The sequence below is a fragment of the Saccopteryx leptura genome, chromosome 5 (assembly GCF_036850995.1).
Source record: "Saccopteryx leptura isolate mSacLep1 chromosome 5, mSacLep1_pri_phased_curated, whole genome shotgun sequence".
Lineage (NCBI taxonomy): Eukaryota > Metazoa > Chordata > Mammalia > Chiroptera > Emballonuridae > Saccopteryx > Saccopteryx leptura.
The window spans coordinates 28,474,556-28,493,661 of record NC_089507.1 but is presented as its reverse complement, the minus strand read 5'-3'; the positions used below and the strand labels follow the sequence as shown (position 1 = coordinate 28,493,661).

General features: G+C 42.1%; 1 protein-coding gene across 1 annotated transcript in view; it reads left to right on the top strand.

Moving 5' to 3' along the window:
* Window positions 1–19,106, top strand: part of SMIM14 (small integral membrane protein 14) — an 81,799-nt gene that overhangs the window by 24,314 nt on the left and 38,379 nt on the right. Inside the window, exon 2 of the mRNA XM_066386182.1 lies at window positions 13,210–13,319. Coding sequence (XP_066242279.1) covers window positions 13,245–13,319 — 75 coding nt within the window. The 5' untranslated portion in view covers window positions 13,210–13,244. The remainder of the gene's footprint in view (window positions 1–13,209; window positions 13,320–19,106) is intronic.

The window sequence follows — 19,106 nt, the reverse complement described above, 5'->3', positions numbered from 1 at the left end:
CGGTACAGAGGAAAGTTCAGTGTGTTTTGTGGCTCTCTAAATTCGAATCCGTGATCAAAGTGTAACGTGAATATCGGCACATTTATAACAAAGCGCCACCGCATAGGAATAACATTACTCGGTGGGATAAGCAGTTGAAGGAAACCGGCAGTTTGGTGGAGAAACCCCGTTCTGGTAGGCCATCAGTCAGTGATGACTCTGTAGAGGCTATAAGGCAGTGGTCCCCAAACTGTGGCCCCCTGAGGCCATTTATCTGGCCCCCGCTGCACTTCTGGAAGGGGCACCTCTTTCATTGGTGGTCAGTGAGAGGAGCATAGTTCCCATTGAAATCCTGGTCAGTTTGTTGTAGTCCGGCCCTCCAACGGTCTGAGGGACAGTGAACTGGCCCCCTGTGTAAAAAGTTTGGGGACCCCTGCTATATGGGCTAACTACCTAAGGAGCCCTAAAAAAATTTGTGCATGCGTATGCTCGACAATTACACCTAAGCAAGACTACAGTTCATAAAGTGTTAAAGAAACATCTCTGTTTTACTGGGTACAAATTACCGCTGTTACATGCTATCAAACCGATGGATAGACCCACACGATGCGCGTTTGCTACAGATATGCTTCATGAGATCAACAATGATGCAAGATTTTTGCAGAAGATTGTGTTTAGCGATGAGGCGACCTTCTATATCTGTGGATATGTTCATCGCCATAATGTCCGAATATGGGCTGCTGAACATCCTCATGCCTACGTTGAGTATGAACGTAACACCCCTAAAGTGAACGTATGGTGTGGCCTGATGCATGATAAGGTGTTAGGCCCATTTTTTTTCGCGGAGCAGTCTGTGACGGCAAAGTCTTGTCTTGACATGTTGAAATTGTATGCAGTGCCACAATTTCCAGAAGGTTTCATCTTTCAACTGGACGGCGCTCCTCCACACTATGTCACCCTTGTTCGTGAGTTTCTGGATAGAACATTCCCCCAGCGGTGGATAGGCAGGGGTTCTGTCAAGCCATGGCCACCACGATCCCCTGATCTGATGCCCTTAGACTTTTACTTTTGGGGTTATGTGAAGCAACATGTGTACACTGAACGTATCAACGACATTAATCACTTAAAATAGAGAATCACACACACACACACGAAAAAATAGAGAATCACAGACGTTATTTACTCTGTTACACCAGACGTCCTTACCCATGTGTGGCAAAAACTTGTCTATTTGGATGTGTGTAGGGCAACAAATGGAGCCCACATTGAACTGCACTGAATAGGTATGAAACTGGGAGAGTTTTCCTTTTAGTTGGTGCAGATTTCACATTTCTATCGTCTTTTGTTGCTTTCCTTTGACCAGTCAAAAGTGCTCCATGACTTGACGGACACACTACTTTTTGATCCTGACATCCTGGAAAAACTTCTTTTTAATTGAGTATATCCAAAAGTAATTGCACTATTAATGATAGTAATAGTGATATGATACTGTATACAATTACTGTGCTATACAATTTGTAATGTGTACTATATGCTGGTGATAGAATTAAAATTGGTAAAGGTTTTCAGTGAATGTCTTTAGACCAGGAGATTTAATTTTTTTGTACTTGCGCTATTGAAATATAAACACAAAGACTTTTTTTTTTTCTTTACAGGGACAGAGAGTCAGAGAGAGGGACAGACAGGCAGGAATGGAGAGAGATGAGAAGCATCAATCATCATTTTTTTGTTTTGACACCTTAGTTGTTCATTGATTGCTCTCTCATATGTGCCCCGACCATGGGCCTTCAGCAGACCGAGTAACCAGAGACCTTGGGTCCAAGCTGGTGAGCCTTTCTCTCAAACCAGATGAACCCGCGCTCAAGTTGGCAACCTTGGGGTCTCGAACCTGGGTCCTTCCGCATTCCAGTCCGACGCTCTATCCACTGCGCCACCGCCTGGTCAGGCCACAAAGACTTTTGTTGCAACATTATATTAACAAAAAATTGGAAAGGCGCTAAGTAATCTCTAATATAGGAATGCTAAAATTGTATGTTCATATTTTGGACTACTAAAAAGGAATGAGGTAGAACATGTATAATATAATCTCATAAAACCTACCGAAATGATACACGTGCACATATACTACTCAAAACTAGGGGATATTTCAAAAATGAATATGAAGCGGTAAAATATCCCCTAATTAGGGGTGTAATTACATATAAAAACAGCTGTACTTAGTCACACCAGACTATTAACTATGGTACTTCTAGGGAAAGAGGAGAATTGAGAAGAAAGGAATGGGAAGGTTGCCATTTTTCATTTTATTCTATGTACTTTTGGGGATACCAAGTGATCTGATAAATATGTATATTACTGATAACTTTGCTGTTTTACTATTTCCTACTAGGAGTGTTTGGCCTAATTAAGAGCCACTTTTAAGAAGTTTTTTTCCACCTGACCAGGCAGTGGCGCAGTGGATAGAGCCTTGGACTGGGACACAGAGGACCCAGGTTTGAAACCCTGAGATCACCGTCTTGAATGCAGGCTCATATCTGGTTTGAGCAAGGTTCACCAGCTTGAGCCCAAGGTCACCGGGTCACTCTATCTTCTGTAGCCCCCCCACCTTCAAGGCACATATGAGAAAGCAATCAGTGAACAACTAAGGTGCTGCAACAAAGAATTGATGCTTCTCATCTCTCTCTCACTTCCTGTCTCTCTCTCTCTCTGTCTCTGTCACAAAAAAAAAAAAAAAAAGTTTTTTTTCCAAAGGAGTCAATTCTATATGTAAGCATGTAGTTGCCTGGTATATTTTAGAAAACACACTGTAACAAAACTACAGTTTCTACTTTTTCACCTTTTCAAATTTTGACTCCTCAATGCTAATAATACAAGATAAATTAAAGCCACCCAGCATGCGCTGGCATGTTTAAGGTTCTAACAGCAGACAATAAATTGGTTAACCGCACTGGAAAATTGCCTCAGCACACATAGAAATAAGATGACTCAACTGACTTATTACAGCCAAACTCTACCAGGAGAGGTTTGTTAGTTGCAGTGAATGGAGGAAATGACCCGGATCTGAGGAATATGGGGAATTGTATTTGCCCTCTCAACATACAGAGTGCATTTATTTCACTGCTTTTCTGTGCTGAGTTTGTTCAGGAGTGGATGATTTGAGAGATTTAGATGTGTGCACTTTTTTGTCCTTAGGCAGCATAAAAAGTCACCTCTAAACTGTTGCTTAATTTATCCCCAGAGTCAGATTGCTATCACAAATATTAATTATAATAGGAAAATACTGATGTATAAATTAAGTGCTTATGGAAATTTTCAAAAAGTAAAATTACTTAGGAACTCCTCAGAACCTATCACCCAACTTCAGTAATTATCAACTTGTGGCCTTTTTTATTTCAATTTTCTTTTTCATCTATACCGGTATGTCCCTCCTCTTCTGAATTTTTTGAATTTTGAATTGTTTCATTGCCCAGTTCATATATTTTCAAAAAAATTTTTTATGACATTATTCATTTTAGAGAGTAGAGAGAGAGAATGGGGGGAGGAGCAGGAAGCTTCAACTCCCGTATGTGTCTTGGCCAGGCAAGCCCAGGTTTTCGAACTGGCAACCTCAGCCTTCCAGGTCGACACTTTATCCACTGCGCCACCACGAGTTAGGCTCTTGGTTCATATTTTTATGATTTGGGTCATTTGTAACCAATAGTAATAAAGCTGGTTGTCCTCAAGGGTCAAGCCCATGCCTTTGACATTATTTAACCATCTCACATTTGGGTTATGTGTTGGTTAGGTGAACAACTCCTCTGAAACATGAAAGGCAAAACATTGTTTTAAATTACTTTCTATCCAGGGCCTCTTTGGTTGATATACTCAAGTTCTAATGAAGTAACTCAGTTCTGCCTTGCTCAGGATAGAGCAGCTTCTCAGTGTCTCTGAACACAAGGCATTTAAACATGGAATGGGATGGGTTAAGTGTTTTGCTCTACTGCTTAGCTGCTTGTGTGCACTGACACTTGTTCTGAGGTCCTTGCCAAAAAGAACTGCTTCCATTCTTTTTTTTAAACAAGTACTTTTAAGTGGTAACTATTAACTGAAAACTGTATAATACTTAAAACAGCTTGAGTTTATGTGAAGACAGTTCTTCCACAGAAGCAGAGCACTATTGAGGAACGTCCTATTTGTAAATATATTTTCTCATTTTATTGGAGAGGTTAATTAAAACTTATGTATACTTTAAAGTTCTAATTGATTTGCATTCTCCTGGCATATATAGAAATAGAGAAAAGAAACCGTGGCAAAGTTCAGCAAATATTTATTCATTGCTGTGGCTTACTCAGTGAGGGAGGTGTTTGCAGAGTGATGACTAAGATAGGTTCCTGCCCTTACAAAGCTGTTCTTTTTATTTTAAATGGATGATAAAAACAAGTCTCCCTTTCTTTATAAAAGTCAGTTTGCTAGTACATTAAGTCCTACTTAATGTCATTGATGTGTTCTTGAAAACTGATTTTAAGCAATACAGTGTATAAAGAAACCAATTTAACCATAGGCTAACTGCTATAAATAAAAGTTGTTACTGTGGCATATTTCTGGTCACAAAAACATCACCAAGCTGCTGTATAAAATACCCAAAACACTTCCTTTTTTTAGGTGAGAGGAGGGGAGATAGTGAGGCAGACTCCGGATTGCACCTCTACTGGTATCCACCTGGCAACTCTGTCTGGGGCCAATGCTGTACAGAGCTAATTTTAGCACCTGAGGCTGATGCACTCTGCCCACCCAAGCTATCCTCAACACCCAGGGCCACACCTGAACCAATTTAGCCACTGTCTGCAGGAAGGGAAGAGGGAGAGAAGTGGGAGAGGGAGGGATGGAGAAGCAGATGGCTGCTTCTCCTGTGTACCCGGACTGGAAATGGAATCCAGGATGTTCATATGCCAGGCTGGTGCTCTATCCACTGAGCTATAGGCCAGGGCCCCCAAATACTTCTAAAAGTAAACACTGAAATAAATGTGAGCCTGGCTGTGGTGGATAGAGCAGTGACCTGGAATGCTGAGGTCGCTGGTTCAAAACCCTGGGCTTGCCTGGTCAAGGCCACATACACAAGCAAGCAATGAAGAAAATGTGAGCTATACAGACATTTAAGAAAGGTGAATAAAAAGAAGTCAGATAATTTTATTTTCCAATCCATTTACTCCACTTCAGGATAGCAAGTGGCCAGAGCCTTTTCCGGCAGCTCAGGGTGCAAGGCTGGAACCCACCTTTCATTTCAGGGACCCACACACACAGACACTTACTCTCACTCAGACTGAGACAATGTAGACACGCCAGTACACCTCTCTTGCACATCTTTGGGATGTGGGGAATGCCAGAGTACTCAGAGGAAGGAAACCTATGTAGACATGGGGAGAACATGCAGACTCCACACAAACAGAGGCCCCTGCTGGGACCCAATTTTTTTTTTTTTGGTTAACATTATAACAAAACAGTGTCATTGGAGGACCTGCTGTACTTTCTTAGCATTTCTGTGTTTAGAGGCTCCAGAACTAAATAGATATTAGGCATTTTAGTATTTGAATTTTGTTTTTAAAAATCTTAGTAAAGCCTGACCTGTGGTGGCGCAGTGGATAAAGCGTTGACCTGGAAATGCTGAGGTTGCCAGTTCGAAACCCTGGGCTTGCCTGGTCAAGGCACATAAGGGAGTTGATGCTTCCAGCTCCTCCCCCCTTCTCTCTCTCTGTCTCTTCTCTCTCTCTCTCTCTGTCTCTCTCTCTCTCTCTCTGTCTCTCCCTCTCCTCTCTAAAAAATGAACAAATAAAAAAAAAAAAAATCTTAGTAAAATAGCCTGACCAGGCGGTGGCGTAGTGGATAGAGTTTTGGACTGGGATGCAGAGGACCCAGGTTCGAGACCCCAAGGTTGCCAGCTTGAGCACGGGCTCATCTGGTTTGAGCAAAGCTCACCAGCTTGGACCCAAGGTCGCTGGCTTGAACAAGGGGTTGTTCGATCTGCTGAAGGCCCACAGTCAAGACATATGAGAAAGCAATCAGTGAACAACTAAGGTGTCACAATGAAAAACTGATGATTGATGCTTCTCATCTCTCTGCGTTCCTGTCTTTCTGTCCCTATCTCTCTCTCTCTGTGTCTCTGTAAAAAAAAAAAAATCGTAGCAAAGTACCTTTTAATTTTCACTGACATTTTATTGGCCTGGGGAGGCACAGATAAGTGGAAGGAAGGACCAGTATTTGTAAGTGGACACCTGTTTATTATATCCATACCAGCACAGTCTGAGCCCTTTTTTCCCCTTATGAACAATTTGAAAGGTCTGTTAAGAAACAGGCTTTTGGGCCTGGCCGGTTGGCCCAGTGGTAGAGCGTCGGCCTGGCGTGCAGGAGCCCCGGGTTTGATTCCCGGCAAGGGCACACAGGAGAAGCGCCCATCTGCTTCTCCATCCCTCCCCCTCTCCTTCCTCTCTGTCTCTCTCTTCTCCTCCTGCAGCCGAGGCTCCATTGGAGCAAAGTTGGCCCGGGCGTTGAGGATGGCTCTGTGGCCTCTGCCTCAGGCACTAGAATGGCTCTGGTTGCAACAGAGCGACGCCCCAGATGGGCAGAGCATCGCCCCCTGGTGGGCGTGCCGGTGGATCCCAGTCGGGCGCATGCAGGAGTCTGTCTGACTGCCTTCTCGTTTCCAACTTCAGGAAGAAAAAAAAAAAAAAAGGCTTTCAAGGTGAACTGTATCTACATATAGGGGTGGATTATATTTACTTTCAAGGTATTCTGTGTTGGATATGTATAGTCGGCTCTCTAATATGAAGACAATCAGTTTTCAAAGAAAGGTGTGTACACAGAGTTACCTCAGACAAAATTAGGTAGTAGAGTTTATATTTGGTGATTCCTACTGCTGGAGAGTTAGACTCTTCAGCTCAGGTTGTCTGCAACCCTACTTACCCTTTCAATCTCATCTCCCCTTAGTTCAGGCAAACAGATCTTGGATGATATTAGATGGGAAGCAGGTTGCCCTGATTGTTCTACAACTTGAGTTCACCCCAGTATAACTTGGTATTTCCCCAAATCATCACATAGAAATCAGCCTCATTCTTTTTTTTTTTTTTTAATTCAGTGAGAGGAGGGGAGGCAGAGACAGACTTTCTCATGTGCCCCAACAAAGATCCACCCAGCAAGCCCACTAGGGGGCTATACTGTGCCCATCTGGGGCGTTGCTCCATTGCTTAGCAACCAAGCTCTTCTTAGCGCCTGAGGTGGAGGCCATGGAGCCATCCTCAGCACCTTGGGCCAACTAGCTGTAATCGAGCCATGGCTGTAGGAGGGGAAGAGAGAGAGAGAGAGAAAGAGAAGTAAGAGGGGGAGGGATGGAGAAGCAGATGGATGCTTTTCCTGTGTGCCTTGACCAGGAATCAAACCCAGGATGTCCACATGCCGGGCTGATGCTTTACCACTGAGCCAACTGGCCAGGGCTCAGCCTCATTCTTTACAACTATAAGGGATGAACTTACATTATCATTTATTTAATCAGAACCACATGGATGAACACTTTGCTTTACCATTTTTTTACTCCTATAAAAAATATTGCTATGACCATTCTTATACAAAAATTTTGCATGCTTGTTTGTATGTGGATATCCAAATTAAAAATAATTTTTACCAGTATTTTGATTGATGAAAGAGATATTTTGATTTGCACTACTTCCATTTTGTATTTGTTTATTGGCTCTCTCTTTTCCGATGAACGTGACCTTTGTTCATTTTTTCTGTTAGGTTTTCATTTCCATATACATTTTTAGAGTTCTCTGTAAATTAAGGAAATCACCTGGTATGTGTTGCCAGAATTTCCTCGAGTTTGTTCTCTTTTTATTTTACAGTATATTCTTGGGTTATAAAAACTTTTATTATTTTTAGCTGTCAAAATTATTGCTCCTCTCCTTTACTATTTCTTGGATTTTTGTTTTTCTACATGTATCCCATTGTCTTACTATATAATACATTTGTGACTTTTTCTTGATTTGAGAGAGAAAGACAGGAAGGGAAAGAAGGAAGAGAGAGATGAGTAGCATCAACTCGTAGTTGCTTTACTTCAGTTCATTGATTGCTTCTCATTATATTTGTGACTTTTTAAAGTTAGTTTTTTCCTATATATTAAAAGTCTTAATACCTGACTACAGGCCCTAGCCGGTTGGCTCAGTGGTAGAGCGTCGGCCTGGCGTGCAGGAGTCCTGGGTTCGATTCCCGGCCAGTGCACACAGGAGAAACGCCCATCTGCTTCTCCACCCCTCCCCCTCTCCTTCCTCTCTCTCTCTCTTCCTCTCCTGCAGCCAAGGATCCATTGGAGCAAAGATGGCCGGGGAGCTGGGAATGGCTCCATGACCTCTGCCTCAGGCGCTAGAGTGGCTCTGGTTGCAACAAAGTGACGCCCTTGATGGGCAGAGCATTGCCCCCTGGTGGGCGTGCCGGGTGGATCCCGGTCGGGCGCATGCGGGAGTCTGTCTGACTGCCTCCCTGTTTCCAGCTTCAGAAAAATACAAAAAAAATAAATAAAATAAATTAAAATTAAAAAAATACCTGACTACATATTCTTTGTAAGAAATAGTTAAAAATTGACAAAATTAAAGTTCGTTCCTAAAATTATATTATCTTCCCCAGAGCTAACCACTTACTAAGTTTGATATGAATTCATCCAGCTCTTCAAGTGTTTATCATACTTCAATTTAGAAAAAAATACGTAATAGACAATCATCCTCTCATTTATTAAATAGACTGTGGTTTAAAATGGAATTTTAATATTCTAAATTTCAGGTAAATCATGGGTTCATTTGTGGACATCATTCTAATCTATTCTGTAGTTGACGTATTTCTTTGTGTGACTTTATTTATTTATTTTTAATTTTTCCGAAGCTGGAAATGGGGAGGCAGTCAGACAGGCTCCCGCATGTGCCCGACCGGGATCCACCCGGCATGCCCACCAGGGGGCGATGCTTTGCCCCTCTGGGGCGTCGCTCTGTTGCGTCCAGAGCCATTCTAGCGCCTGGGGCAGAGGCCACAGAGCCATCCCCAGCGCCTGGGCCATCTTTGCTCCAATGGAGCCTCGCTGTCGGAGGGGAAGATAGAGACAGAGAGGAAGGAGAGGGGGAGGGGTGGAAAAGCAAATGGGCGCCTCTCCTGTGTGCCCAGGCCGGGAATCGAACCCGGGACTCCTGCACACCGGGCCGATGCTCTACCGCTGAGCCAACCGGCCAGGGCCTGACTTTATTTTTTTAATAAGTTAAGTTAGTCCTGCCTCTAGAATTTATTTTGGTGTAAAGAATGAGGGTAGGGAACCAGCTGTTCTCACACCATTTATGGAATAACTTGTCTTCCCCCCCCCCCCCCAGTGATTTGATACGCTGTTTTCAAACCAATATGTTTCTATAATTACATCATTATCACTGACCTGTTGAAAGAGCATTATTCTAGGCTCCTTGTATCAACTCTAACTTCTTCTCTTCCTATCAGTTTTCCATAGTGCAGCCAGGGTGACCTTTTAAAAACATCCCAGTATGAAATCCTTTATGGGCTTCACATTGCTCTTTGGGCAAATAGAAAATCCTAGAGATCCTGTTTGGCTGGCCCCTTGACCTCTGGTCTAATTTCAGATCATTCTTCTTGCTATCTGGATCCCAGCATATGGTGGCTTTCTTTCAGTTCCTTAATCACGCTGTACTCTTACTCACTACAGGCTCTTTACACTGTGTTTTCCTTTGTGTCTAGAATGCCCTCCAGCCCCCAATTCCCTCACCCTGTACTCCACCTTGCCCTTGTATTCCAGTGCATCTTTGCATTTTCAACTCTGAGTTAACTTTTTGAGTAAATTCTTCCCTGACTCCCTAGGTAAGTTTAGAACCAGTACATGCTTGCTAGGCACCATTTTTTTAAAATTTTATTTATTCATTTTAGAGAGGAGAGAGAAAGGGAGAGAGAGAGACACAGAGAGGGAGAGAGAGAAAGAGAAGGTGGGGAGGAGCTGGAAGCATCAACTCCCATATGTACCTTGACTAGGCAAGCCCAGGGTTTCGAACCGGCGACCTCGGCATTTCCAGGTCAACGCTTTATCCACTGCGCCACCACAGGTTAGGCGGCACCATTTATCTTTAAAAAAATAATAACAACTTCATTGAGATACAAATCATATAATGTACCATTTAAATTGTATAATGCTGTGGTTTTTAGTATATTCATGGAGTTGTGTGATCATCATCAATTTTAGAGCATTTTCTTCACCCCAAAAGAAAGCCTGTATCAATTAATAGTCACTCACCATTTCTCCCTAAGGCCCCCAGTTCTGTACAACCAGAGTGATTGTTTTTTATTGTGGTAGTATATAATATATAACAACTTTTCCCCTTTTAAAGCATTTTTTAAAGTATATAATTCAGTGTCATTAATTACGAGTACAGTGTTGTGCAACTATCCCCATTGTCTGTTTCTAAAACTTACCGCCCCAGAAACTCTGTAATTATTAAGCAATAACTCACTCCCCATTCCCCTCTCCAGCCCTGGGCAACCACCATTCTACTTTCTGTCTATATGAATTTGCCTGCTAGATATTTCATATAAGTGCAGTCATACAATATTGTCCTTTTGTGTTTGTCCTGTTTTACTCAGCATATTTTCAAGGTTCATCAATGTATCAGAACTTCATTCCTTTTAATGGATGAATAATATGCCATTGTATATATATACTACATATTGTTTATCCACTCATCAGTTGATGAATATATGGGTTATTTCCACTTTGTGGCTATTGTGAACTTTTAGCATACAAGTATCTCTTTGAGTCCCTGTTTTCAAACCATTAGGGTATAAACCTATAGGTGCAGTTGCTGGATTACTGATAACTATATGTTTAACTTTTTGAGAAACCATCAAACTTTTCCAGAGAAGCAACACCATTTTCCATTCCCACCAGCAATGTAGAAGGGTTCTCATTTCTCCGTTTCACTAAATTCCATTTTTTAAATTATAGTCAATCTAATATGTTGCTTTTTATTGGGTTAGAGGGATTCCTTATATATTTTGAATACTAAATTCTTATCAGATATATGATTTGCAAATACTTTTTCTCAATCTGTAGGTTGTCTTTGTCTTTGCAGTGATTTGGTTCATTTATGTTTTATAGAATTTACAAGTTTGTGTATATAATTTATTTTTATTTTTTTATTTTTTTAGATTTTATTTATTCATTTTTCAGAGAGAGGAGACAGAGATAGAGAGAAGGAGGAGAAGCAGGAAGCATCAACTCCCATATGTGCCTTGACCAGGCAAGCCCAGGGTTTCAAACTGGTGACCTCAGCATTCCAGGTTAACGCTTTATCCACTGCACCACCACAGGTCAGGCCTATAATTTAAAGACTATTTAGATTAGTATGTGTTTTCATCATTAGAATGTGAACACCATTGGGGTAAGGACTATATCAGTGTTCATTTATATATATATTTTTAATTTAAAAACTTATTGACTGATTTTAGAGAGACAGATGGAGGAAGGGAGACAGAGAAAGGGATGAGACAGAACCATTCATTTATTGTTCCACTTAGTTGTGCACTTATTTGGTTGCTTCCTGTATGTGCCCTCACCAGGGATTGAACCTGCAATGTTAATGTTTCCGGACGATGCTCTTACCAACTACTGACTGATGAGGGCCTCATTTTTATATTTTATTTATTTATTTATTTATTTATTTACTTACTTACAGAGACAAAGAGTCAGAGAAAGGGATAGATAGGGACAGACAGACAGGAACGCAGAGAGATGAGAAGCATCAATCATCAGTTTTTTGTTGTGACACCTTAGTTGTTCATTGATTGCTTTCTCATATGTGTGCCTTGACCGTGGGCCTTCAGCAGACTGAGTAACCCCTTGCTCGAGCCAGCGACCTTGGGTCCAAGCTGGTGAGCTTTTGCTCAAACCAGATGAGCCCACGTTCAAGCCAGCGACCTCGGGGTCTTGAACCTGGGTCCTTCCACATCCCAGTCCGATGCTCTATCCACTGCGCGACCGCCTGGTCAGGAACTAAATATATTTTAAAATACTTTATTTATTGGTTTTACAGAGACAGGAGAGAAAGGGGAGCATGGAATGGGAAGTATCAACTCATAGTTGCTTCATGTTAGTTGTTCATTGCTTGCTTGTTGTATGTGCCTTGACCAGGGAAGCCCAGGGTTTCGAACCGGCAACCTTGGCATTCCAGGCCGAAGGTTTATCCACTGCACCACCACAGGCCAGGCAAGGAACTAAATATATTTTAAATGAATAAATGAATTAAATTCCTTGAAGTTAATTTGTGAATTGTTCCATTGATCTATTTCATCTTATATATCAATAGTACTCCATCTTGGCCTCTCACTTGTTATTCTTATATTTTAACATCTTTGCAGCTGTTTTCTACCTGTTGGCATGTTAATATTGATTCATACCGCCCATTCCCCAAAAACAAACCCCTGGTATCATTTTAGATAACTCATTATTTTCATCCAGAGGGTTTTCTTGGTAAGAGAAAGGCTGCAAAGTTGCCGTAGTCAGCTTGGGCTGTTACTGCAAAATACCATAGACTGAGTGGCTTAAACAATATTTATTTTTCACAGTTTTGGAGTCTGGAAGGTCTGTGATTAGGGTCCCAGCAGATGTATTATCTGGTGAAGGATCCTTTCCTTGGTTTGTAGACAGATGACTTCTTGCTGTGTCTTCACGTGGTAGAGAAGAGAGATCATTTCTCTCATGTCTCTTCTTTAAGGGCACTAATCCCATTCATGAGGGCTCTACTCTCATAACTTAATTACTTCATAAAGGCCTTACCTCCACATATCACATTGGGGATTAAGGTTTCTTCAGCACATGAATTTTAGGGGGACCGGACATTCAGTTCATAGCAGTACTTGGAGCTAACAAAATTAAAGAATTGAGTAATTAAGTAGAGTAGGTCTTTAGCTTCACAGGTGGGGGCAGTACAGAGCATCTGAAGACATTTGCATTTATAGGAAATCAGTCTGATGGCAGAAGGTATAGCCAGTCATTTGTATAGGTTCATAATTCATGAAAGATTAGTAATAAATTCATAGATGTGGGTCATTAATAAATACGAACTGAATTAAGAGAAATATTATGAATTGTATAATATATGAAGTTTTCATAGCTCAAGAGAAAGAGTAACTCTGAATAGTAGTCTTATGATATTTTTTCCTTCCTCCTAGATTTAAACAATCAAGTTAAATCAAACTGGGTCATCATGGCAGAAGGTGGATTCGATCCCTGTGAATGTGTCTGCTCTCATGAGCATGCGATGAGAAGGCTGATCAATCTGGTGAGATGAACAGGACAGTCCTATTTAGAACTGAACTGTACTGCTTCTGTACTGTTTTTGTGAACATGTTGATTGTTGGAAGATTTTCATCTGATGGTCAGTAAAATTATTTCATAATTGAAATTCCACAGAGGTTTAAGTCATAATGGTTAAAATACATACTTACCAGCAATTATTTTATTAGAGATAAAAACATATTTCTGTCTTTATTTATGTTAAGTATGTGTTGGTGAAATTCCCCATCATGGATGGATAACACATTTATGTACAGTCTTTTCTGTTCTGTATTGATGCATATAGTTGTTAGCTATATGGAGCTTGTTTACCTGATAAATTGATGTGCTTGTTTACCTGATCAATTTCTGTTATGACATGGTCCAAATCCTACTCTTCCAAATAGCATGACAATAAAAATCTTTAAAGCAAAAAAAGAAAAAAAAAAACTAAAGCATTTTAAAATCTAAATTATTTAACAGAGGCAGATTTTTGAACAACAGACTTTGGATAGTAGTGAGATTTGAATTGTGGCATTTTTAAGACTTTCCTAATCTATAGCTTAAATGTGTGGCTGTTTATGCATTATACTTTATACTTCTTTTTTTTTTTTTGGAATTTTTCTGAAGCTGGAAATGGGGAGGCAGTCAGACAGACTTTCGCATGCGCCCGACCGGGATCCACCCGGCATACCCACCAGGGGGCGATGCTCTGCTGCAACCAGAGCCATTCTAGTGCCTGAGGCAGAGGCCATGGAGCCATCCTCAGCGCCCGGGCCAACTTTGCTCCAATGGAGCTTCCGCTGTGGGAGGGGAAGAGAGAGACGGAGAGGAAGGGAGGGGGAGGGGTGGAGAAGCAGATGGGCGCTTCTCTTGTGTGCCCTATCCGGGAATCGAACCCGGGACTCCTGAGCACCAGGCCGACGCTCTACCACTGAGCCAACCAGCCAGGGCCTATACTTTATACTTTTTATGTACAAAAAGAAATTTGACCATTATTAACAATAAAGTATGTTATATATTATAACAACATTTTATTGCTTTACAATACTCTTTTACAGGTTTATATTATTGTTGGGCAGTTAGTGAAGGCAGGTAAAAACAGTTACTCAAATATTTTAATTATTGGTAGTTAATAAGGTTTTCTCCTCACTCAGTGTCTTTGTATAGTGATCAGAAGTGTATTTCTTATAAATGGTATTTATTTTAAAATCATCAGCTACTAGGACTAATGATCCTTAAGACTGCCTTTAAGGGAAAGCAGTAACCTAAGAACTTATAAATTAAATCAGACTCTTATGGGTATAGAAGTATAAGAAGAATGTCATATCTCTGATAACTTGATGTAAAAATAGATGAGTCTGAGGAAAGAATATTTTAAAAAATATTTTCTCCTATTCATGAAGTTAAAGAATTGATACTTTTTATTTCTGAATTCAATCGAACATAAGCAAAAAATTTTTTCAGCTTACTGTGATATTAGGAACAAAAAATAGTTTTATGTATATTAATGTTTACTGTAACATTATTCATAGTAGTAAAAAGTTGTAAACAACCCAAATGCGTACCAGTAGTGTAGTGATTATATCATGGAACCTTATACAGTAGTATAGTGATTATATGATGGAATCTTATACAGATGTTTAAAATAATTATGTCCTTGAAGAATATTTAATAACATGAGGGAAATGTGTATAAATATGAAATGAAAAAAGCAGGATATAAAAAATGGCGTTTATTGTGGTCTTGCTTTTGTGTACAAACACACGTACATATCATATATATGTGTGCATAGTAAAAAAGACTAGGAGAAAATATACCAAAATGTTAATAGTGGTTCTGTCCAGATTGTAGAATTTGGGGTGGGAATTCTCTCTTATAGTTTCCTGTATTTTATGTGGTACTATATCTTTTGTGTGTGTGTGTGTGTGACAGAGACAGACAGAGAAAGGGATAGATAGAGACAGACAGACAGGAAGGGAGAGAGACGAGAAGCATCAATTCTTTGTTGCAGCACCTTAGTTGCTTATTAATTGCCTTCTCATATATGCCCTGACTAGGAGGCTACAGCAGACTGAGTGACCCCTTGCTCAAACCAGATGAGCCTGTGCTCAAGCCGGTGACTTCGGGTGTTTTTGTTTGTTTGTTTTTTACAGAGACAGAGTCAGAGAGAGGGATAGATGGGGACAGACAGACAGGAACGGAGAGAGATGAGAAGCATCAATCATCAGTTTTTCGTTGCGACACCTAGTTGTTCATTGATTGCTTTCTCATATGTGCCTTGACTGGGGGCTACAGCAGAGCGAGTAACCCCTTGCCTAAGCCAGCGACCTTGGGTCCAAGCTGGTGAGCTTTGCTCAAACCAGATGAGCTCGCGCTCAAGCTGGCGACCTTGGGGTCTCGAACCTGGGTCCTCTACATCCCAGTTTGATGTTCTATCCACTGTGACACCGCCTGGTCAGGCAACCTCGGTGTTTTGAACCTGGGTCTTCTGCATCCCAGTCCGATGCTCTGTCTACTGCGCCACCACCTTGTCAGGCTTTTTTTTTTTTTTTTAAGTGAGAGGAGGGGACATAGGGAGACTCCCGCATGTGCCTGACAGGGATCCACCCTGTAGCCCCTGTCTGGGGTCAATGCTCTAATCAACCAAGCTATCCTTAGCACCTGAGGCTGACGTGATTGGACCAGCCAAGCTATCCTCAGCACCTGGGGCTGATGCTCAAACCAATCAAGCCATTGGCTGCAAGAGGGGAAGAGGGAGACATGAGGGAGTAGAGGTGGAGAGAAGCAGATGATCCCTTCCCTGTGTGCCCTCATTGGAAATTGAACCTGGGATGTCCATATGCTGGGCCATTGTCCACTGAGCCAGCCAGCCAGGGCCTGGTACTATATCTTATCATCAGAATAAGGTTAACAAAAACTATCATATAATTGGTATTATTTTATAATATACTAGGCTTTTCTACCTCTCATGCACCCATTTACTTTTACTCCTATACTTCAGAGGACCTTTTTTCTCATTAACTGTTTTTAGTTCATTAGTTATATGCTGGGTTGCAGTTTAGTTTTGCCTATTCTGTAGAAATATATGGAATTTACCAAGGGATATATTCAGCTTAGGAGAAGGTAAAATTTTACCATTGGTTTCTTTCGTTTTAATGAAGTCATTCACAATTTAAAATAAACTTGTTTCCTGACTTAGTAATAATTTTAGTTAAGATTCTTCTTTCTGGCCTGACCTGTGGTGGCGCAGTGGATAAAGCGTTGACCTGGAAATGCTGAGGTCGCCAGTTTGAAACCCTGGGCTTGCCTGGTCAAGGCACATATGGGAGTTGATGCTTCCAGCCCCCCCCCCCCCCCCCCCCGTCTCTCTCTCTCCCTCTCTTTCTCCTCTCTAAAATGAATAAATAAAAATTAAAAAATAAATAAATAAAAAAGATTCTTCTTTCTAAGAAATAGAAGTACTGGCTGAGTTAAACAGAAAAGGACATACTACAAGGGTATTATGTGGCTTACATTGGAGAACCTCCATAGAAAATGAATAGGATCAAAGGGAGGGTGAGGATCAAAACAAGAGCCGAAGTCACACAACAGAACTAGTCCAGCCACAATGCTGATGCTCCCGGATTTGACTTTTGTGTTTTTTTTTTTAAGCTGGAAACGGGGAGAGACAGACAGACTCCCCCATGCACCCGACCGGGATCCACCTGGCACGCCCACCAGGGGGCGACGCTCTGCCCCTCCGGGGCGTCGCTCTGCCGCGACCAGAGCCACTCCAGCGCCTGGGGCAGAGGCCAAGGAGCCATCCCCAGCGCCCGGGCCATCTTTGCTCCAATGGAGCCTTGGCTGCGGGAGGGGAAGAGAGAGACAGAGAGGAAGGAGGGGGGGGGTGGAGAAGCAAATGGGTGCTTCTCCTATGTGCCCTGGCCAGGAATCGAACCCGGGTCCCCCGCACGCCAGGCCGACGCTCTACCGCTGAGCCAACCGGCCAGGGCCCCGAATTTGACTTTTGTATGCTCATTGTTAATGTACATGTCCATTTGGATAACAGGCATCTGACACTTGAGTTGTACATAACTTCTTTTCTTACCCCTAATCTTACAGTCTTTTGTCTTCTCTATTCACTCTGTTATTCCAGTTGCTCAGGCAACAACTTTTGGGTTGTCTTTTACTCTGTTCTTTCATTCCCATAGCTAATGCAGAAACAAATCATTTTAGCTCAAAACATAACCTTAAAATCCTATCCAGAATCCAGCCATTATTCACACCTCCAGTGCAACACCCAGGTCTAATTTATAATCATCTTTTGCCTGGATTATTGAATTTATACTCCTTATAGGTCTCCTTTTACCATGCTCCACATCCCTCGTTTAGTCTCCTTAGAGCAGCTGAAGTGATCTATTTTTTTTTCTGAAGTGAGAAGTGGGGAGGCAGAGAGACAGACTCCCACATGCCATGCACCCCACTGGGATCCACCCAGCATGCCCACTAGGGAGTGATACTTTGCCCATCTGAGGTGTTGCTTCATTGCAGCTGGAGCCATTCTAGCTCCTGAGGTGGAGACCATGGAGCCAGCCTCAGCGCCTGGGCCAACTTTGCTCCAGTGGAGCCTTGCCTGCGGGAGGGGAAGAGAGAGACAGAGAGGAAGGAGAGGGGGAAGGGTGGAGAGCAGATGGGTGCTTCTCCTGTGTGCCCTGGCCAGTAATTGAACCCGGGACTTCTACACACTGGGCCGACACTCTACCACTGAGCCAACTGGCCAGGGCTCTGTAGTAATCTTTTTTTTTTTTTTTGAGACAGAAAGAGAGTCAGAGAGAGGGATAGACAAGGACAGACAGACAGGAACGGAGAGAGATGAGAAGCATCAATCATTAGTTTTTCGTTGCAACACGTTAGTTGTTCATTGATTGCTTTCTCATATATGCCTTGACCATCGGCCTTCAGCACCAAGTAACCCCTTGCTCGAGCCAGTAACCTTGGGTCCAAGCTGGTGAGCTTTGCTCAAACCAGATGAGTCCACACTCAAGCTGGGGGCCTTGGGGTCTCGAACCCGGGTCCTCCGCATCCCAGTTTGACGCTCTATCCACTGCGCCACCACCTGGTCAGGCTGTAGTAATCTATTTTTGATAAGTCAAATAATGTTCTCCTTTTCCTCAAAAATCCTACAATTATATAACATTCAAACTGAACACACAAACTTACATGGTCTTACATAATCTGCCCCCCTCTACCCGACTCTTTCCTTTTGCTTACTTTATTCTAACACTTCTGGCTTTCTGCTGTTCCTGGAACATACAGATCACATACAAAAGAACAGGACCACCTGCTTCTCTTCCCCTCCCTCTCCCGCTTCTCTCCCTCTTCCTGTCTAACAGCCAGTGTCTCTGTTGGTTTGAGCATCCGCCCCGGGCGCTGATCATAGCTTGGTTGGTTTGAGCATCGGTCCTAGACGGGTGTTGCAGGGTAGGTGCCAGTCGGGGTGCATGTGGGAGTCTGTCTCTATCTCCCCTCCTTTCACCTTAAAAAAAAAAGAGTTGCCTCTGTGGAGGGAGAAATAGGTAAGAAGGGAAGAGGAATTGCTTTTGGAGGGGACAAACTTGTACAAATGTTTAAATTGTGTACATGAATAATAAAAATTAAAATAAAGCAAGAAAGCAAAACCATTCCAAGTTATGCAGTTCAAAAAGGAGGTGTGACTCTTTTGAATAGCTGGATCTGTTGTATATCTTTTTCCCTCTATGGCAGTGGTCCCCAACCCCCGAGCTGCAGACCAGTACCGGTCCGTGGGCCATTT